General features: G+C 37.5%; 2 protein-coding genes across 3 annotated transcripts; both read right to left on the bottom strand.

Annotated features, from left to right (window-relative positions):
• Nucleotides 1–1,342: 1,342 nt before the first annotated feature.
• stx2b (syntaxin 2b) lies at nucleotides 1,343–9,097 on the bottom strand. Of its 2 annotated transcripts, XM_056773087.1 has the most exons (11): nucleotides 8,644–9,097; nucleotides 8,377–8,457; nucleotides 8,155–8,254; nucleotides 6,115–6,189; nucleotides 5,534–5,607; nucleotides 5,347–5,455; nucleotides 3,289–3,362; nucleotides 2,937–3,074; nucleotides 2,749–2,859; nucleotides 2,233–2,366; nucleotides 1,343–2,042 (listed from the first exon to the last, which is right to left on the bottom strand). In XM_056773087.1, exons 1-10 carry the CDS (start codon nucleotides 8,671–8,673, stop codon nucleotides 2,238–2,240), a joined length of 921 nt encoding a protein of 306 aa, XP_056629065.1. In that variant the 5' UTR covers nucleotides 8,674–9,097; the 3' UTR covers nucleotides 1,343–2,042; nucleotides 2,233–2,237. The 2 variants fall into 2 exon arrangements, with proteins under 2 accessions (XP_056629065.1, XP_056629066.1); XM_056773088.1 differs by lacking the exon at nucleotides 2,233–2,366.
• A 934-nt stretch (nucleotides 9,098–10,031) lies between these two features.
• On the bottom strand, nucleotides 10,032–19,443 carry piwil1 (piwi-like RNA-mediated gene silencing 1). Its single transcript, XM_056730062.1, has 21 exons — nucleotides 19,250–19,443; nucleotides 15,561–15,650; nucleotides 15,371–15,479; nucleotides 15,108–15,236; nucleotides 14,654–14,868; nucleotides 14,340–14,461; nucleotides 14,181–14,261; nucleotides 13,901–14,098; nucleotides 13,691–13,799; nucleotides 13,483–13,609; nucleotides 13,030–13,147; nucleotides 12,705–12,819; nucleotides 12,226–12,413; nucleotides 12,069–12,141; nucleotides 11,789–11,989; nucleotides 11,574–11,677; nucleotides 11,326–11,396; nucleotides 11,094–11,247; nucleotides 10,882–11,007; nucleotides 10,621–10,768; nucleotides 10,032–10,526 (listed from the first exon to the last, which is right to left on the bottom strand). Exons 2-21 carry the CDS (start codon nucleotides 15,627–15,629, stop codon nucleotides 10,410–10,412), a joined length of 2,574 nt encoding a protein of 857 aa, XP_056586040.1. The 5' UTR covers nucleotides 15,630–15,650; nucleotides 19,250–19,443; the 3' UTR covers nucleotides 10,032–10,409.
• Between the last annotated feature and the right edge of the window lie 2,156 nt (nucleotides 19,444–21,599).

Here is a 21,599-nt window from a genome sequence, read left to right as displayed (position 1 = left end):
AAATTATAATATTTGATCTTTGTTTTACTAAAACAGAGTTTATACTTTTATTATGCTTTAGTCAAACTCAAGTATTGTCTGTTTTGTTTATACTCAAAGCCAGGAGGATTTCCCTTCAGTCTCTTATACACTGCATTAAATATGAACCAGTTGTTGGAATAGAGGCTTATGGGCATTCTTAAAATCTAAACAATTCAGATAAGTTACTTCTTATTATTTACAGTATTTTTAAATTTCACAATAACAATATCATGCATGTTTGTTATGATATATTACAATAGACTGGCACATACAGTATAATTCATACCTGTACACTCGACGTCAGACTCTTTGTTTTCCAGTTTGCCGCTGGTCAGCCAACCGATGACACAGACACACACAGAATGACAGTGTTTCATCGCTCTCTGTATTTTAGCTTCATCTCTTTATTCATTCACCCTAACCAGGTCAGGTGATATTTTTATTTATTTATTTCTCATTGTCCCTTGTGTGCGTGTGTGTGTGAATGCTCATTTACTGTCTCTGAGGCAGGAACATTTTTGTTACATAACGTGTCTGCCTCTGCACTCACAGCTCAATAACACAGATAGGATGTCCTGGATGTGTCATGGCACGAGAGGCAGTAAATCAGCTATTATATACTGTAGTGTGTGTGTATAATCAAAGTATATTAAACAAGCACTTAAAGCAATGAATGAAGGGGCAGTGTCTAGACTGTCTAATATTAGTGTGTGAAAGAGATTTTCCCAGCTGTTATTTGTCTTGAGTAAATTCTCATGAGTATCAATGTGTGCACCTGTTGTGATTGTTACCCGTACGGAGGTGTCCATCATGATGATGTCATCAGCATCGGTCTAGATTTACCAACATCATAAAAATCTTCTCAAACCCCAAGAATTAAAACGTTTGAGCAATCATTTTAATTGTATTTTTTTACATTTTACTTACCTCGTGCTATAAATACAGTAAATTTGTCTCTACTGCATATTTTGTCACATAATGCCGCAGAGATTTATATAGACATCTTAAGTGTAGCTAAAGTGTCAAAAAGAAATCTTTGTCCAACTGTAACATACTTTTTATAATATTTTTATAGAAGTGTATTGTGTCTTTGTTTTAGCAATTATTCCTATTAAATCTGAATGATAGTAACATGAGTATAACATTTACATAACATTAATTCATTTGGCAGACGCTTTTATCCAAAGCGACTTACATTTCTTTATCCTATACATTTTACATAGGTATTTGCAATCCCCTGGGATCGAACCCACAACCTTGCGTTGTTAACGCAATGCTCTTACCACTGAGCTACAGAAAAGCTGTAGTATAACAGTTTTGAACATTGAAAAAAATATTTATTTTACAATACACATGTGAATATTTGAGCATAATTACTTGGTTACATTCCTGTAAGAAACAGTCATTTGTAACACACTAAAAGGAATAACTAAGGGTCACATTTTTAGCATTGATCATAGATCTGACATCATATTATGTGGATCCATCATGGCCAAACCAGTGTCAAAACAACAAATCTTGTCCAAGTATTGATCATCTTAAAATCTTAACTGCACTTTGTTGACTGTATTTAACTCCACGTTTATCTGTCAGACCTCCCAACAAACAAACTGTACATGAAGTAACATATTACAATATATAATAAACATGACTGAACTGTGCAAAATTTGAAAAACAACATTAAATAAATAAAAGAGCAGAAAAATTACCTTTGGTTGTTATCTTGAAGTGACAAAGATTTTAAATCGCAAAGGAAGATCACGGAGCAGAATTCAGTGTTTACAAAAATAAAAAGCTTTGATGTTTTAGAATTCAGCAATACAATTATTCTGAAATCTCAGTAAAAACCAAACCACAAAGTTTTAGTCGAAGTTTTTGTTCCCTAAAATCACAGTGATGTTAAAGAAAAAAACACTCCACCAGGGCTTTGCTATAGCTGCCTACTCGCTGTAAACTCCAACTGTGATAATAAGGAGTAGAAGAATGCAAGCAGCTCCACAAATGGCAATGTAGATCATTTTCTATAATGGACAGAGAAAAAAGAAAAACTCAATTTGGTGCACTTCCAAATACCTTTGTGTTAAAGGCACACAGCGTTTTCATGTTATGTGTTAAAAGCAGATAAACCGACAGTGTATATATATTTCCAATTACCACAAAAAGTTTAGAAATGGTGAAATAGTAAGTTAGTGACGGGGCACAGGGTGTTACCATGGTTAGTTGGAACCAGAGCCGGAGGAGGCAGAGTTAGTAGCGGCTTTGGTAGATAAGCCCACAGATAAACCAATTATAAGTGCTACAACAGAAAGCACGACCAGAACAATCACAGCAAGAATTATGTATTTCTGTATAGGATAAAAGAGAGAAAGTGTTATATTGATAGCATGTATCAAGTTCTTGAAACACATCCGGACACACAACAAACCTAAAGTACCATTCGCTTCGAAAGCATGATACATCAAAAAAATGTGTTTATAATCATTAAATAATTCAGATAATTTTTCAAATTCCAATCCCAAAATTAACATTGAAATTACAACGTGTGGGGTATTTACAGAAGCGTACATCATCACAACCTATGGAAAATCTGTTTTTTAAGATTTATAGACACTGCAGCCAAAATCATGTTCTGGGCAAAATGATTTATTTATGGAGAAAATTCACAATCTCTTCCCCTACTGTTGTGCAAAAAACATAAATCCTTTAAAGTTAAATGTTAGTTCTTACCCTGCGGGCCCGTGTTTGGTATCTCACTGCTTTCTTGGTCTCCACTTTAGCATGGCAGACATATTCTACAGCATTGTTTACATTCTTTTCAATGTTGTCAATCATCTCACCCTGTACACCATAAAACAGCAGATGAATAGATAATCAACTTAAATTGAAAAATTTGAAATCGAAAATTAAGACAGCACCTGGGTCTCCACCAGCATGGCCATGTCCACAAACATGTCATGCAGCTCTTTAATGCTGGACTCCAGGCGTAAGATATCTGTGTGTCTGGACTCGATCTCATTGAGAGCCTGACGGGTTATCTGAGAGTCGGAGATGATCTGAAAACAGGAAAAGTTTACCCTTCCAATCACATTACATACACACACAATGCGGACAAAATCCAGCAGAGGGTGCTACATAGGAAAAAATAACAAAGTACAGTATGTTGTTTATAAGCAAGTCAGAAGTAAATGAAGCTGAATGAGTGTTAAAGCAGTGTTTCAGATATTCTGATATCAGATTAGAAAATGTCATTTTGAGATGAAAACTCACATCAGAGGTGAAAACAGATGCGTTTCCAGTCTCCAGCATGTCTTCCAGTTCTTCATTAGTTGTGACTCTTCCAGCTACAAGATTCAGAAGAATTTCGAAAATAAATGCGACTGAAACTAGGCCGGGGTTGCCAAGTCCTTCTGTTTGAAATTGGGCTACTTTAAAAATATTGCCTATACTTTTTACTAGTTTTAAATCATTTTTATGTATTTTTTATTCTGTGGGTTAGTGGTGGATGGATTTTCGGCAGTCATTCATTAGGTAAAAAACTGTGTACTCCTACACAGTGATTCACAATAAGAATGTGTGTGTAATGCATAAAAGTAACTGTAAAACATGTTTATGGTTATAGTTTTTTTTTTAGGTTTGGTATTTAGGCTGGAGCCATTGGGCTAGATATGACTGGCCATTGGACTGGTTTTGTTCGTATATCTGGCAACCTGCAACGGGCTCCCTTTGACATTTTTCTTCTGTATCTTAACTGATATAGCATGTCCCCCAAAATGCCATGGTCGTTGGATTAACTCTTATGGATAACATGGGCTGATAATGCACCTCTAAGCCGCTTAAAGCCTCTGTCAAATGCATGAATGTAATGTGTTTCAAAGGTACCGATACTACCCATCAATGGGTTTCTAGGTAACTGCTGATTCCGATTTCAGGCCATAATTCACATGTTAAATAGTGTACTGTGTAAATTTGTCATGAGTAAACATGCCGTGGTGACCAGCAATTTCTAATAGGCTAGTCCATTTGTATAATTGTTTGGCTTCGTGTCATGGAACTGTGTGTAAAGTGTGTACTACACACAACACGCTACTGTGTGTGTGTGTGTGGTCAATCTAAATATGCCTTTGGGACTATATTGATTCAGCTGGAAAAAGAGTGAGAACAATACAGTGACTGAAAGCATCAATGTAAATGTCACTGGAAAAACACGCACATTATGGCCCATAAGCACTGGGTAGTGCACATAAGCATACTTAAAAAATTTGAATAATTGTGAATTTGACCTTGAATGTATTTTGTATCAAATCTATATTCTAACTGAAGCACACACGCAATGGACCGATTGTACTTCAAATCACATAAAATGACATTTCCTTTCATAAACAAAGTTTAGACGGAGAATAATGGGCACAATAACATTTTAGAGAATTCACTTGATGTCATTTTTTCCATGTGTCAATTCTAAAAGCCACATGACTTGTGATTCACTATCCTTGTCACATGACATTCCGCTCCTGCCTGTCCCTCTGTCCAAAGTTACAGAGGTATCCCAGGAGCCCTGTTGCCAGGGTAGCGTTTGCCTTGCAGTCTCCGGTGACAACCTGCTTCATCTCATGTGTCGTGAAGCAAAGAAGTAGCTCATTAATCTGCTCCCTCTGGGACTCATTCTCCACACACGCTCTAGAGACAACACCTACATCTGCTCACACTACATCACCACAAAACTGACCATGTATAACTCACAGGGAATTTTGTTTACAGCAATGCCCAGTTAGCATCACTCACTCAGGCTCAGGACTACAATTAACACGCTTGAGAAAGACACCCCATTGTATTTCTCTTATTCTCTGAAACTTGTTCCCTTATAAAATCATTGAATGAATTGAAAAATGATTTTTCCATAATGATCAACATTCAACAGAGCTTGGCACATAAAACTGGAATGTTACTGTAGGCACCTGCTTTATTAAAGGTTGCTTGTGGAAAGGGACAGTTGTTGTTTTTCTTTACTTTTTAATATTTTGAAGAGCTCCATACTTAAAACATGACCATAAAGTAATGTGAAGCTATGCAAGACGAGATGAAATTTTAGTACACCATGATAAACAAATCAATGCTTTGTAGATTCATATATTAAATAGATAAGATTCATAACAGTTAAATAGGGTGATTGTATTAATCTGACTATCTGCTTTATTATTGTAAGTCTATTATGCTTTTGGTTCGTGTTAATATTTCGTAAAGCAAAAGATGGCTTGTAAATATGAAGTTAATAGAGAAGGACTGAGAGACAAATCAAATAATTTGTGTTGTTTGTGTATGACTCACTGATCTCCAGCTGTCTCTGAATCCTGCTTTTGCTCTTCTCTCTAAAGGACACTTGGGTTTCGTTGTATCGTGTCATCACGTCCACAAACATTCGAGACAAGTTAGTGTACTAAAAAAAGGAACAAATTAATCCCAGATCAAAACTGTACAAAATGCCAGTAGAAACAGTGTGAGAGGGATTGTGCACCTGAGTTTTCTGGATGCGAACATCTACTGAAGCATGGACCATCTGCTCCTCCGGAGGAAGACCCTGCTGTATGGCTAAAGAAAAATACAGAGTGAACCATGTATTTTCTTTGACCCTTTTTTGTAAGACTTATACAAAAACAACTACAGAAAAAAAAATCTTTCACGGCTCCTATTTAAAGTGACAGTTCACGCAAAAAGGAGATTCCTGTCATCATTTACTCACCCTCTTGTCATTTCAAAGTGTATGACTATTTCTTCCGCAGAACACAAAAGGAGATATTTTGAAGAATGACGTTACCTGGCCCCCATTCACTTGCATTGGTTTTGTGTCCATACATTAGAAGTGAATGGGTGCTAGCTCTGTTCGGTTATCAACTTTCTTCAAAATATCTTTTTTTGTGTTCTGCACAAGAAAGTCATAAAGGTTTGAAATGACAAGAGGGTGAGTAAATGATGACAGAATTTTCATTTTTTTGTCAACTATTCCTTTAAGAGACCTCTTTTCAGTAAAACCCTCAAATGTTAATCTGCAGTATCTTCAACTGTAATTTTAACACACAAGAAGAGCATTCTACTTACATTTCAGGCTGTTTCGGACAATATAGGCATTTTTCTTAATATCCACTGTGAGCTGTTCCAACTCTTCCTTAGTTTCTGAAAACACAATCATGACAAACAGAATAGGCAGTTAGCTTGAAGCATCCAGCCCAACAACTCAGGCCATACAGATACTAACAAACAAAAAAACACAGTGGATGAAAAATGACCACAAAACTCACACAAAATAACGTACTTTAGAACTGAAAATTGCAGACATTCTTCCAAATATCTTTCTTTGTGTTCAGGAGAACAAAGACATTTACACAGGTTTGAAAGAACTTGAAGTTGAGTGAATGATTACAGAATTTGCATTTTTGGGTGAACTATCCCTTTAAATTTCTGTAAAATGGCACATTCAGAACGCTCACACAGATCATTCCATTCTGCACATTTTCTTGAGGACAACAAACATACGTTTACAAAAAGTACGTCTCTGACAGAGTAGAAACATTGCACATGTGTGCAGGAGAAAACTGAACCCAGAGTTCTTTGCAGATAACTTCACACCCTCCCAGATGTCTTTATCTCAACCCTACATTCCTCACATGTCCTATACATGCCCTTCTAGTAATAGCTTAAAAGAATTCACACACAGTTAAAATTCCTCTAAAAATGTGATGGAGAAACCACAATACTTTACGTGCCCAAACTTGACCTGCTATGAGGCGTCTTTTTCCAGGGAAGAGACCCCCATCGCTACATGGGGAACTCACACACACACCAATAAAAGTTATTCATCAGAGGATCTATACGAGAATGTGTGTATGTATATGTAAACGGAGCGTCCTTTAGTTTTACTGGCTGTTGCAGATGTACTTGTTCAGAATGATGTATTCCGCGATAGATAAAACGGGCAGAGGAAGCACATGATCTTGTGCCTTAAAGCAGCGGTTCTCAAACTTTGTCGGCCCCCTTTGTGTTGGGTGTATCGCTTTGTGGCCCCCCCCATATACAGACCTATGATCTTAAACATGGAATTTGAATTAAACCACAAACAAATTGTATTGTTAATGCTGGAACATAATGTTTTTTGTTGGTGCTCTGATTTTTCTGACATTTGATTGCATAAAATGTGTCTTAAATTTCTATATTTCATAAAATGCCATAAAACTGCCACTTCAAAGCATTGTGCAGTTATACAACAGCATATTTGTTTGTTTCAGAGCCCCATATTATTTGTTTATTGTGTGAACGGGAATGACAAGGTTTATGTATAGTCAGACAATATTGAAGTTGCTATGCGACAGCAATGTGACGCAAAGCCATTGTAATTGTCATTGATATGTAATATTGTGTTAACCATTCTTTAATCCAGGGTAAAAAGTGGCGTCTAACAGTAAAACGACACCAGACCAGAGTCAAGCATAGCGTTAAAAGATATTTTAGTTCACTTAGTCCAAATACAGTCTCTTCAGTGTAACCTGCAGTTAAAAGGGTAGTATTGTCGTTTAAGGTTCAAAAAGTTTTTTTTACTAAGCTCATCGCTCTGAAAAGCGAGGTGTGCTATGACTGGCCAGTTAAACAACGCGCCGTGATTGGTCAAATACTGCAAGCGTGTGACGGAATTGTAACCCCATATTTGGGACATCAGATTCCAAAGAAATTGTACTGACAGGTACGCCCACCTTACTTACGTATACATTTGGGTGGTCTTCGTCAAAACATAGACGAGCTGATGTAGATTTGTGGGGGTGTGGTAACACAAGCCGTTTCAGGCAGGTCCGGGTGAGCATTCGCTTTTAGATCGAAAGCATCTTTTGCAATTTAAAGTGTCTAATACATCCATGGGCGACTTATAACACACCAAAGACACAGAAAAGGACATGTTCGTGCCATATGACCTCTTTCAGTAACTTGCTTAAAAGCTCAGTTGTGTTGGTTCATAATTCATCCCTAAGAAGGTTTGAACCTACAACCGAACCACTAACCCACAGCCCCACATCGTGAAGCAGTGCGTCTAATGTTGTATGTTTAGAGTAAATGGTGTGACATTAACCAGCTTTGCGTAGGATGACTTACTGATATCAGGGTTGGGGGCAGAGAGAATCAAACTATGTTTCTTCTTAACGTCATTGACAAGGGAGGAGATCTTTTCAATGACACCTTTGACCTCCTCCACCTGAAAGGAAGCAAAGGACAGATCAGACATGTCTGTTGCACTTTATTTGACTTATAGATGTTTCATCCCATTGATTTAAACAGAGGCTGCAGCACCTAAACTTCATAAAGATAAATGACTACCTTTCTGAAAAAGTCCTGCATGAAGCCATCTCTCTCCATGGAGACAGTGACAAGCCCGTCATTGCTGACACATTGACTGCCCTAAAAAAGCGAATAAACACAGGTGCATGAAGACTAATATAAGCTTTACAAGTAACCTTACAAGAGGGCGAGAAAGTGCGTTTCCAAATGGAAGAATTATTTGAATTTTTAGTTAGGCTACTTCATCGAGTTATTAATACAAATGCTTCAAAAAGCGCACTCACTAATGACCATTTTGAAACTCACCGCATTCAAAGCAGCCAGTCGGTCCCTCATAACAAAGCCGTTGTGAAGTCGATCTATCCTCTGTTAACTGAACACGTCCGCTGCGGCGGTGCGTACGCGTTAAAGTCCATTGCAAAGTAAATAAAGCGTATTAATAAAGTATCCATTGGCGTTGGCGAGTTGATGATGGATATATAATATTGGCGTATGTTCGCGGAGTCAAGAAGTTAAGTTACATGTTTGTTTGGTTGACTGAATGATGCTGTGCGCGCAGCTATAAGAAACAGGGCGGTAGAGCAACGGTACTGAAATAGGCGGAGTTCAACGATGACTCTTTCAGGTCCAATGGAGAAGATTACTTTAATTTGGATTACCACAGTTTTAACTACTTATGTTCCCAGTTTGTTGATTATTAACATTTCTCCGTGTAGTTATTCAGTGACAAATTACTGCCCTGAAAGCGCCTAAAGTTAACGGTAACCTGGTCATGGGGTACCCGTTACTTTTCTCAGCGCATAAGGGATGACCCAATGACGGCGTCCGTCGCTTTTTTAACGTTTTATAGAGATCATCGGTTCACAGTTACGTTTGTATAAGGTGTAAAATGATTAAATAAACTATGTTAGTTTAAGCTTCTGCAAAAGAAGTATAGTTTAATGTAATCGTTATTAAATCCAAACTGCACTTCACTCCAATTAAAGTAGTTTTATTTGGTTTATTCGGTGTTCGAGCTATTGTGTGAGCATTGTGGTTTCCCCTAAAGTTTATTTCTGATAAAAAGGAAAATGTTTAAGTCCATCATCCTCCACACGACCCTTAATGCATATTCAGTACAGTAGGCCAGAACAGTGGACAACTATCAGTGTTGGGTAAGTTACTCTGAAAAAGTAATTAATTACTAGTTACTCATTACATATTCAATAGTGTAATTAGATTACTGTCCAAATTACTCTGTCCAAAATGTATTTAGTTACTCATTACTAATTACTTTCTATATCCTACATCGACCTTGATTAGTTAAGTGATTCAAGGATAGACATGAAACGGCTTATTTAAATCATTCAAATAAATATTATTAACTGACCAAAGTATTACAAATGTGAGCACAGATTTTAAAGGAAGACTTTGAATTTTGATGTCAATTACACTATTGCACACGCATATATTTCACAAAGTATTTAGTTTAAGTACATCAAAAGTAACTGTAATTAAATTACAGAAAACATGAGTAATCCCTTTACTTTTTCGAGGGAAAAGTAATTAAAATACAGTAACTAATTACTTAGTAACTAGTTACACCCAACACTGACTACTATATATCTTAACAAAAAAACAAGCTGATGGGTGCAAATATAATCTCTTTTAAAGACCCAAGTTTAAATCTGGCTTTAAAGTCTCGAAGCCACAAGAAAGTTTTTGTACCAAGATTTATTTGTTAGAAACAAACCATATAAGAAAACAATACAAGTGCAGATTACACATTTTGCATACACATGTAACACTTATTTTTTTCTAACCAGAAAATAAATGGTTCATAAATAAACACTCAAAGCCGTTTAACATAACAAATTGAATTTCTTTAAATATCACACATGCATGAATCATCAATGTCACTAGACAATTCAACAATTTATAACCAAGAATAGAAACACCCTAGATCCTAGAAAATAACACAAATTTTTTAGTTCTGTTTGAACAAAGTTTGATTAACATTCCAAGTACACTAACCAAATATACTTTCGATCAAGAGAGCAAAACAATAATTAAACATGTTTTTAGATAACAGGTTACAGGTAGTATAGGAAGTCATCCAGGTTCATGTTGGGCTCCTTGTGTATGCTCTGCCCAACCAGGAAGGCCAGTTTGTGTGCGTACTGACATGGTGCAGGCACTCGGACAATTCCCTTCAGATAGAGATATAAACAAAGCATGTAAATACAGTGTATGAAACAGTTAAGCTTACCTTAGTTGAACACTAATGTAATGATCTGTGGTTACCTGCCAGTTGTAATACATGTGGCAGAGTTTGTAGGTGAGTCTCTGCATGTGATCTGGTTTGAGACCGCTGTTGTCGAACACCACATTGTAGTGAGTAGGTGCCACACAACCGAAACGCACAGCCTGACTTATTATGAAGAAGTCATACCTGAATAAAAGCAGATTTAAAGAACACTTTTAATAATGTCATTCTTTTTTTAATTATAATCTAATTTAAATGATTCATTTATCAAATGTTTTATTTCAACATTCATTACGCACCACTCTGGACGAGTGACTTCGGTGTCGATGACTGTTCCTGGAGGAGGGTTGGCGATTTTGCCATCGATTCGAGCAAAGAATCTGGCACTGAGTCGCTTCTTCACCACAACTACAGACAGTTTGGGTCTGTATGTGAATTACAAAATGTGAATTAAAAGAAAATTATTCAATAATCTCAAAGTGATGATCTGTTTGCATGAAGCAGTTCTTACTCGTAATCTGCCCCCATGGTCTTGATGGACTGCATGATCTGAGGGACTTCGTAGTCCACCACACTCTGCAGCATGCCGTCTCCAACTCCATCACGGTACACAATGATGCGTGATGGCAGAGAATTGTTGTACTTCAGATACGCCTTCAAAGCATCTGAAGAGACATAATTCACAATCATTAAATCCAAAAACAACAAGGGCGTAAAAGTAAAATTTCTTCCCCATTTCACACCTTGCAATGCTGCCCTCAGTGCATCAATAATCTCTTGACCACGGCTTTGCAAGACACACCTGGAGAACCACCTTTAAAGAAAACAAGTGATATTAAATAACAGCTAGGTCAAGCTAAACACTGTATAATTAGTTGAAATAAAGCAATATTGCCAAATACCAACTACACTTCTTAGCAAATTAAAACGTCTGCAATTTTTATTATTGAATTCATCACATTTGTCTTTACTTTACAAATTTGTATAGTACCTGGACATGCCCTGATTCAGACTAGCCACCAGTGCTCCAATGGACCTCTTTCCTGCAGCAGTATCATGGTAGCAGTCAATGCCTACAATCATGAGCTGCTTAAGCTGAAACACACATGAAAACACACCTCAGAAACTACTGGAATTGGCAAATGTGCATAATAAAAGTAGGTTTGTTACGTACAATACAGTGGAACTGGTTTTAGATGGACTTACTGGGATTTCCACGCTCCACAGCTCTCCTCCCATTTTGCAGTTCATCTGAAGCGCGATCTTTGTGGCCACTGTCATAAGTGCTTGTGGTTTGCTAATGGTGCGAGACACCACACACTGACTGGGAGTGGGGCAATCCACACACAGATATTTCTTAACACAATCATACTTGTCCTTTCGGTTTGTGGGAAGGATGACTACCGCCTAGAAAGGCACAAGAAAACCAGTAATACAACAAAGGTCTAATTCCTTAAATACAATCATGCATACACGATTGCCTTACCATCTGCGTTTCACGTGTCACATTCTGTTGAAGGGCTCTCAGGAGAGATTCCTGACGATCTTCATACTCAATCCTGCATTGACAAGAAATACTAATCTATGAGAACAGAAGAGAGATTTTTTGTAAAATAATAAATATGCATATGCTCTCATCTCACATGATGGCTCTCTGCATGCGGATTCCCATTGGCCCGGCCACTTTGCCCAGAGTCTGAAGAAGAGAATGGGCAACATCTGCATTTCGGCGTGTGAAGAACATCATCCAGTTGTCCAGAGGCATGCATGTTATCAGAGGGAGTCCTCTCATCTCCTTAGTCCAGTCTGCTGTCCATGGGCTGTACTCAAACTAAAAGGAATTCAATAACAGCTGACATGTAGACATTTTCATGTTAAAACACTTTGAACAATTCCCACCAAATATGTTAAGAACAGATATCCCCAAAATTTTACATTTTGTCAGCTGATTTCCCAGATGGACAAAACTAAATTATTGTCAGATTGGCAGGTTAGACAATTGCTCTCCAGCAAAGGGCAGTTTAGCATAAGATTCTGTTAGTCAAATCATTCCCTCTTAAATGTTTCATTATGAATGTCTTACCGCTCTTCCTCATTTTATCTTTCATTTACAATTACTTACCACTCTTCCTCCTTGTATGATCCTCTCAGAAGGCAGTACTCTTCCATTCATGCTCAGCAGCTTGTTCTCAAAGTTCAGACCCCAAGTACTCAGTTGATCTTGCACATCTGCGTTCCTAAAGGGGGAGGATGGTTTATGCGATAGCTGATAGTAGATACTCAAAGGTTTTTATGAGAATATTTATCCCTCTGTATCAACCTCAGAGATCAGATCAAATTTGGAAAAACACCTTACAATCATAGTCCAGTGATTCACTTTTTTTTTCTTAGGTGACATGCAACTAAAACAATGTAACACTCTGTGCAGTAACACATATTTACACTACCTGTCAATGTTGGAGATAAGACGGTTTATTCTGCTCTCTCTTTGTTCAGGACTCAGTCTTGTGTGGGTGGCTAGATCCTTCATGATGTTGAAATCAGAGCGCATCTTATCAGTCAGACCTTTGGGGAAAACAAAGGAAAGTTTAGTTCCAAAATGAGAAAACAGTTTTTTCAAAAATCATGTTTTTTTAGCATTCCAATTAAAACCAATCAGACTGCAGTTGGTTTGTTTTGATTTAAGACAAAATAACAAAAAAATACAGCTAACTAACACAATAAAATCATGATAACATAAAAAAAAAAAAAAATTAATCGTTTTTAAAACGGAGAGCTCATTTTGTAACCAAACTCTTCAAATACACGTTTGACTGTCAATATTTTGTTTTTGCGTAAAAAAACAATACAATTATCTTCACAATCCCCAAAAAAAGTCTATTTGTAGATGGGTGGATTACCCGTGAGGTAGCAAAACTCTGGGACGAGCAATGCAGGTCCTGGTGGGGGCCGACCTGCGGGTCCAAGTCTCTTCACATGACTGACCAGCAGAACCTGGTTACCATCTGTTATGTCCAGGCCATATTGCTAAAAAGAATGAACAATAAATGTCAATAAATGGTTTTTAAACATCCTGTTACACGTATATTAGATTTCCTGTAACATTACCGTCTTAAAGTAGTTCCTGAAAGAGATATCTGCATCTCCCCTTTTGAATGTGTTATTAGGGTTTTGGTCCCAGGCAATATCATCAATCCTGTAGGTTTTGTTGTTGTACCTATAATAATAATAATTTGTTATGTGAAAGCACACGGTTAGAATATATTAAGATATACACATATAAACCCTCATGTAAGTAAGAATCTGTGCTTAGTTTACTTAGTGAGGACTATAAGGCCAACGAGCTCCTTGGTGCAGGCTTCAGGAAAGCGCTGGTCTCCACACTGCTGTCTCAGACTGTACATGAAGTCAAGAACGGTTTCGCTGCGTAGGACCTTGTGGCTTACATCAGTGCAAAGCATGACACTAGACTCATACTGAAGGATGGTGGTCATAAAACCAGGCCAAATTGTCAACCTGCGAACAGTTAAATACAGCAATTCATCTTTCTTTGACAACGGTTGCAAAACGTGTACAGAAAATGTTTTGGTTTCCAAACCTGTGCTGGGGAATGTTGAAAGGATCATCTGGATTGTAATAATGGCGACCGATCTGTTGCATGTTCAGAATCCTCAGCATTCTACAACAAAATCAGCAGTGTTAGAAGTTTATTGCAACCAAATTGTCAACATGATATCAAACACATAATTGTGGTTACCTCCTGAACAGGATGTTGTAAAACTGCAGGCACACAGGAGAAGATGGAGGCAGCTCATTGGTCAGGGTCAGAGTGATCTCAACCTTCTCTCCATGCTTGGTCTCGCTGCACAGGATCGTCTCCTATAAATAAATCAAGTTCTCAGAAACCACCACATCTATTACCATATAACCACACGCTGTTTTAGTTACACATATTAGATATGCTATATCATGAATGATTTAAATCAAACAATTAACCCAAACAGTCATCAAAAACACACAGTGTTGTGCAGTTTGTTTGGGAGAAAGAGAATGGCTCCATCAAAAACATACAATGTTGTGCAGTTTGTTTGGGAGAAAGAGAATGGCTCCATCAAAGGTGTGTGCTTTGCCCAGAGTCTCCTCATGCTGGTACAGCAAAGCCGTGCGCAAGCGACGGGACTCCATTGCTGGCTTGAAGTCCACATGGTACTGATACAGAGCCCACATTGGCCGTGATACCAGACGCATGAAATTAGCTCTCAGATCAATGGCAGTACCTGAAACACCTGTGGGTATAGAACATTTGTTATAAAATCCAATATGACAGCAAGCAAACGCAGCTAAATACAGAAGAGCGTATGTGGGATCCGTCTCAAATGCAGCAAACTAATTTTAAGTGAAAAATGTGTCATGATTCCATTTTTCATGCAAGACAGGGACAGACACCAAACTGCAACATTATCACTTTTTCCAACAGGAATCACTTTTTGGCATGGACTTTAAAAATTCAACAGTTTGAAGTTACCCGTTTTGGAGTCTTTCACATGTTCCATAAGCTGGCGAGTGTGGACGCCTGAATCATTAAAATCCCGCCTGCGTCCACCTCTTTCCCCAATCTTGATCTGCTGAAACCCAGCAGAGATCTGGACCTTCACTAAACAGATCATACAACAGATTCAGATTCATAATTCTAATCAAATATTGCAACCTACTACTTATATGCATAAAAACATTCTGATGGCATTTCCAAAGACACTTCTTTCTTGACACCTAGCTTTTAATGTTTACCTTCTTCAGATAAAGCTCCAGGTGCCGTTCTCTGTCTCCCCCTCCCCACCAGTTCTCCTTCACCTGAAGTCACAAGAGGTTTCGCAGCCTCTTGTTGTGGAGGCGGTTGCTGCAACATAATTAGAAGTTTACATCTGCAGGTTTTTAATTCACCTCAATACAATTTCAGAAGGGATACAAAAATCCTCACTGCGCCTGGAATGGCAGCCTCCTGACCACGGCCTCTGCCCCGAGATCTTGCTCTCGCTCGTCCTGTCATTTTAAAGCTTCTTTACAAATGCTGTAAATTAAGGAGAGAAAGAAAAGTTTATTTCCATCACAAAAAAGAGCTATCCATTAACAGTACAACTAAAATTTATTTTTAAACAACAGAGTTTATCATTTTCTCAACATTACATGGTTCAAAAGTCTTTTTTGTTCAGGGACATCAGTGAAAGGTGAGCACATGACAGAATTATTATTTTTCGGGTAAACTACATTAATATGGCCACATTTGAATACATTCTGCCATTTTATAGCAGGTTTTTCTCTGACAAAAATACATCAGGTGTCTCTTCACAAAAAAAAAAGCTTTGCGCACTCAATTGAATGTCATTTGGAACTGCATTACACCACAATAGAGGGGCTGTTCCGTTATCAGCACAGTGAAATGCTAGAGAATTTCCTCGTTAGGAGCTACACTAGGAGCCGTATTAAAGCGGCCCAGCAACAATGTGTCATGCATTCTGACTTCTTTACAATGTTAAACGGGTCGTCTTCTCATGCTTAACATGGTCAAATTGTCAAAAAAAACCTAGTCTGGCGTATTACGTAGTATTTCTGTGCTCGATACACTCCCCCAGCGATCGTACAGGTTTCAGAAAGTTTTTTTCGAACATATAAAACCGTTTCGCAACAACTTTTCTTAGTCCCTTATTGAACAATTCTCGGAAAAGCACGGCCACAGGAGAGCAGAAGCACGCGCAGATGTCACTTTGACTTTTAAGCATGAGAGAGAGCATATGTTCGCAAAGTTCAGGTGTTTGTTTGTTCACTGCATTTGGGTGATGAATGTTACATAAACTGTGGATATAATGCTGGATTTGGAGATGCCTGTGTAGTAGGATGGGCATTTTAAAGCAAAAATTGTATTCGAAGATCGATGAGAACTTTTCGAAATTATTCGAAATTTCGCACCCCCCCCATTTAAGCTTTAAATCCGTGACGACACACTGCTTTACACACTGGAATAGGCAATCCTTTGTAAAGCCATGCATTAAGATAACGCGCTGAAACATTAATATATTAACAACCGAGTGACGGCACTTATTAACAGTATGTCCATCAGCATCAACCGCTCATAATGCTAGGACATTTCCTTATAAAATATGAGCATGCTCATTTATACCAACTAAAAAACAGCAGTGTGGTTGAACAAGGAAAATATAATAAAGCCATAAAGATTTTAGACCAGACTTAACACGCGTTAAAACATATTAACCAAATGAAGGCATTTATTAACAGTCCGGAACGATTTCATGAATTAACAGCTCAAAAGGCTTCAGTTTCTATTGTAATGAAAAAGTTTCTCCAGTCTGGCAGTGATCGTTTTTCTAGACGAACAGTAAACTCGGGCTGTACAAACACCATAAGATTTTTAAAGCGCTATCCTTCGACAAAGCCGATCGGAAGCATATCATTAGCGATCATCTTAGTAAGTAAGCCGTTATTTGCTCCGCCTGTCTGGCATCCAAATTGGTTGGTCTGACCATAAACTAGCAACTGATTGATGACCTGTGGATTGACCTGCTGGGTGCTTTGCCCTCAAATGATTGTGCATCGTAGTTGTTGATCCATGATAAGCCAGCTTTGCATTGCAGAGTTTGCACTGCACGTTATTCTCATAAATTTTATTAAAGGACCCCCACACAGAACACAATTTTGACACAGTCTCAATTCATCGTATCCGTTATGCCTTAACAATTGTTGTGAGAAAATGTTTTCCTCTACTGTCTCTTGACTGACAGCCTTTAGGATTTAGGTGTGTCGTTATTGGCAGCGCCACCCTTTGGTTACATGAACACGTTACGCGTGAAAACACCACAATTCGCTCGAAATTCTATAATTAAAAAATCAAATTGAATATTCGAAATTCGTGACTCATCCCTACTGTGCAGATGAATGTTGTTTCTGTTTTTTTAAAGGTTGTTCAAATTAACGTGGGGTACATCATGTTAATGTTTTAAGCTTTGCAGTTAGCTCATGGAATCAGTGTTACACTGTCTGGTATGCACACAGAGCTCCTTGAAAAGTTAAAAAAGGCTTACTTTTGATATTAAACAACTATTCTGTTTGGTTGAATAAATGTAATGTTTTATGTAACTTAACAATTGTCGTTTTCGTTAATTTTTTACTTTTGTTGTTTGTCAAGTGTTTGGTGTTGTATGGCACAACATTAAACTGTAACTGAAAATGCACTTGTTGACGCTTTTAAACAAACAACAAAATATTCCCTCAAAAGGAAGCAAGTTTTGCTGTTTAGCGTCTGTTCCACTTAATACCTTTGCACCCGAAGAAATAATACATGCTACTTGTGGAAGCCAATTTATTTAGAGTCAAGCATATATAACTCCTTGCCATTTACCTAACTTAATTTAGATTTCAAGAACTGAATTAGTGATTAAAACTAATTTGTTATTTTCATTGGCTGCATGGCATAAAATTGTAACACAGTATCCAGACGATTTACATCCCTCCAGTTTTCATTTAACAGACAGTTGATTCATACTACACTAACACGTGAAACTTTTGACAATATTTGTGCACCTGTACAACTTCGATCGGCACAAAAATGTGCAAAATTTCTTAAAAATGGCGTAAAAGTCCAGTTCAGAAATCGTAATATATGCCAGGACGCTATTATAGCACGCACAGCTACTACACGTGTTTGCCGCACAAACGCCACGTGCTCATAGCAAGAATCCATCTTGTCTTCAAAACAACGATGATTTAACAGAACACCTTTCACGCAAACATAAGTTAAAAATACTAACTAACTCACGGCTTGAATAACCACTATATGGCTTGAATAACCACTATAAAAATTACATTTCACAAACTGACGGATCACTTAAATCCTTACTTAAATCCTAGAAACACTTTAAAACGCTTAGAAATAAATAAGGAAATATTCTCTCAACATCAACGACTCGATCTTACACTGACGTAATGCGAACGTTAAATGCCAATGAAAGCAATCAGTTCATTCTTGTATTAATCTCTTTTGTTGAAGTACGTTTTGGAAATGTACAAGATTGCAAAATATGTGAATACAAGTAACGTTACAGTACACAGTAAGGTCCGTGCAATCGTATTGTATGAAAGAGCAAAAATAAGCATTTGTCATGCAAGGCCGCAAATTGGTCAGCACGTGCTTGGCCCTCAAAAACCGCGATATCTTACGTTGAGCAAATAAGCAATAGGCAGAAATCACAGTTTAAAAACGTATTCTTGAGTTTAACAAGAGCAATAAACTTCAATTCTTGTCAAAGACATTGCAACGTTATCTTATGAAACTGAACGCAACATTTTATCTAATTGATATAAAACGTATTACACTTGAATCGTCACGCGTCGTTATATTGCATTAGGTACAAACAAATCTTTTTAACATAATATTCTTAAGATCTATTTTAAAGCATTTAAATAGAAATGAACAATCCACATTTTAGGCACTGACATCGTCTAAATAACTCATTAAATGCTCTAATTGAACTCCACAACGACATAATTCAATAAACTGATGGATCATATAACTTTAATTTCATTGTTTAAACTCTGAATCTATCAAATGCAAATATTAAAAGATATAAATTCTCCACACCTCCAACTCACTCTTACCCTCTCTTCCAGAAGTGTGAAATGAATGATATTCAATTAATTCCAGGTTGTTCGTTAACCTGATTTCACTTGTATCCCTCCGCTGCCTAAAATGCAAGAATTCATCTCTCTCTTATTTGTCACTTTTTTTCGTGCTGTAAAATATTTGTATGCAAAATGTACTTATTTCATGACAGAAAGCGCTCATCAAAAGAAAAAGAAATCGAAGCAAAAGAATGGTCACGTAAACTACTTTGTTCGGAAGATTACACAGCCACCTGTGGCTGTGACCCCCACCGGGATTTTCACGTGACGAGTCAGGCAACAGTTTACCACAAGATGGCGCCAAAGTACTGACGTATTTAACACGTCACATTATCATGTGGGCCTAAATAGGGAATGTTAAAACCGAACTAGTTTGATATTCATTACGCTCTTAAAATGTACCAACGGGAGCACTAAAATGCTCATTGTTTGTGGCCAAACTGTAAGTCACTGTAAGTGACGCAAAAGTATGATTGTCAGCAGTACAATCCAGAGTTTAACAGGAAGCCATAACTTACAATGTTTTGGGGGTAACCTCTATACTTCCTATATGTGAAAGTCTACTTCTTTCAAGGTAATGAATTGCAATTATGATCAAATGAAAGATATCATTGCTAAAATGGGACTAGATATGATTTAGCTGCTGGGCATGTGTGTGTGCGTGGACTTGGTTTTTATATGTTAGTGGGGACCTAAACCTGAATGCACACCACGGGCACAAAAGCTTATAAATTGACGATATTTTTTGAAAATCTAAAAATGCAAAAAGTTTTCTATGATCTTTAGGTTTTGGGGTTGGGTTAGGGGATAAAATATACAGTTTGTACAGTTTTCAACTCATAATGCCTATGGACTGTTCCCACAGAGATAATAAACGTGTTTGTGTGTGTGTGTGTGTGTGTGGTTCATAAAACAAGATTTTGATAAGTGAATTTTTATAAAGATTTTTTATTTCACTAACAATTTAGTAAGACAGTGGGTAAACCTCAAACAAGTGATTCTAAAAAAGCAACAAACTGCAGTACCCTTTTAATATAACTGCTTAACTGTAATATAAGGGAGTCCTAATAAGATCCAGATTGCATTACGCTGGATGTTCTTTCAGTCTTGCACTCAGCTCTCTGTTACTCATCAAGTCTGTGAATGCTATATCTGCTAGGCAAGTTAGATTTAAACCAGCTTTCCTGATCCTGCGGCGCAGAAACGTCTGTATGCATCAGCCATCATTTGTTTTGATTTAAACTAGATCAGAAAAAAGATCTGAGATGTACAAAAACAGGCTTTGACACAAATACAGAGAGCTTGTTTTTCCTAATTTCTCTCATATCTTAGAAAAACAAGTCCCAGCGTGCGTCAGGAGAGATCGGCCACATTTTACGTGTGATTTTTGCTTCTGCTTTGTGTGCTCAGATTTAAGACACGGGACTAATGAATGTAGGCGGCATAACTGCAGATGGGGGCCTGATTGAGGATGGATGTTTTGATGCATGAATGTGTTCCATCGCAGCATTTAAATCTGCTTAACTCTTTCGACAACATCTGGATGCTTTCTTTATTTTTATACCAAAATCTGTCACGCTATGAGATTTGGCGCAGCATGGTGCACAGTGCACACAGCACATCTTTTTATATAATCGTCAACATTTCATTAGCTAATTTAATAAAAGCTAGAACTTGGATGGTTTCAGAATTATTGGAAAAATGCATTTTCACTTCTCAGTGCTGTACTGAACTGAATCTCAACATTTGCTTTCTGTTTTAATGTCCATCTGTAGCACACCATTGTTCTCTATTTTGCCTCATTCAGACTTTGATGAAAGAGTGGGGATTTAAATGTTAAGGATTCTGTAGTAAAGCTTCTCTCTTACTACTGTTTTCAGAGAATCCTCACAACCTGTCCTGAACTTGGCACCTTGAATGGCATTTTGGAGTCAGTTCTACAGCTGGCTTTCATGTCAAGATCTAAGAATGATTAACGATTCCATCAAGTGTGAGAAGAAGCACCATTGACCTCAAGATGACTTTTAATGAAGGTATTTCTAACATTTTTAAAGACATGAAATAAAACACAAAGTTGATGATAAAAGCTGTATAGAACAGTTTGCCATTGATATATGAAAAAGCCCACTTTGATCGTGTAATCGATGTGAAAAAGTTACAATGCATTATATGCAGAATTTCTCTCACATATCTCACCATCCTAAAAACGTTCAAAAAACAGCAAAGGCATGAATTTAAAGTGGATTGAAAATGAGAAGAAAAGCACAGAGGATAGTGTGTGAGCAGCGGTGGGTGTTGAGTAAAGGTGCCCCCTGCCTGGTGGGCT

The sequence above is a fragment of the Triplophysa dalaica genome, chromosome 18 (genome assembly GCF_015846415.1).
Source record: "Triplophysa dalaica isolate WHDGS20190420 chromosome 18, ASM1584641v1, whole genome shotgun sequence".
Lineage (NCBI taxonomy): Eukaryota > Metazoa > Chordata > Actinopteri > Cypriniformes > Nemacheilidae > Triplophysa > Triplophysa dalaica.
Note: the sequence above shows the minus strand (reverse complement) of the source record. Positions and strands in the feature narration are given on the sequence as shown.

Bases quoted from the DNA above. Each gene is read 5' to 3' on its own strand.
- stx2b (XM_056773087.1), bottom strand. From the start codon at position 8,673: ATGAGGGACCGACTGGCTGCTTTGAATGCG. The intron at 5,608-6,114 runs GTAAGTAGAATG...ATTTTTCTTTAG, and splicing joins TGTCCGAAACAGCCTGAAAT to CCATACAGCAGGGTCTTCCT. The intron at 3,075-3,288 runs GTGAGTTTTCAT...TCCTGTTTTCAG, and splicing joins CATCTGTTTTCACCTCTGAT to ATCATCTCCGACTCTCAGAT.
- piwil1 (XM_056730062.1), bottom strand. From the start codon at position 15,629: ATGACAGGACGAGCGAGAGCAAGATCTCGGGGCAGAGGCCGTGGTCAG. The intron at 12,820-13,029 runs GTAGTGTAAATA...CTCCCCCTTTAG, and splicing joins CTTATCTCCAACATTGACAG to GAACGCAGATGTGCAAGATC. The intron at 11,008-11,093 runs GTAAGAACTGCT...ATTCACATACAG, and splicing joins ACCATGGGGGCAGATTACGA to ACCCAAACTGTCTGTAGTTG.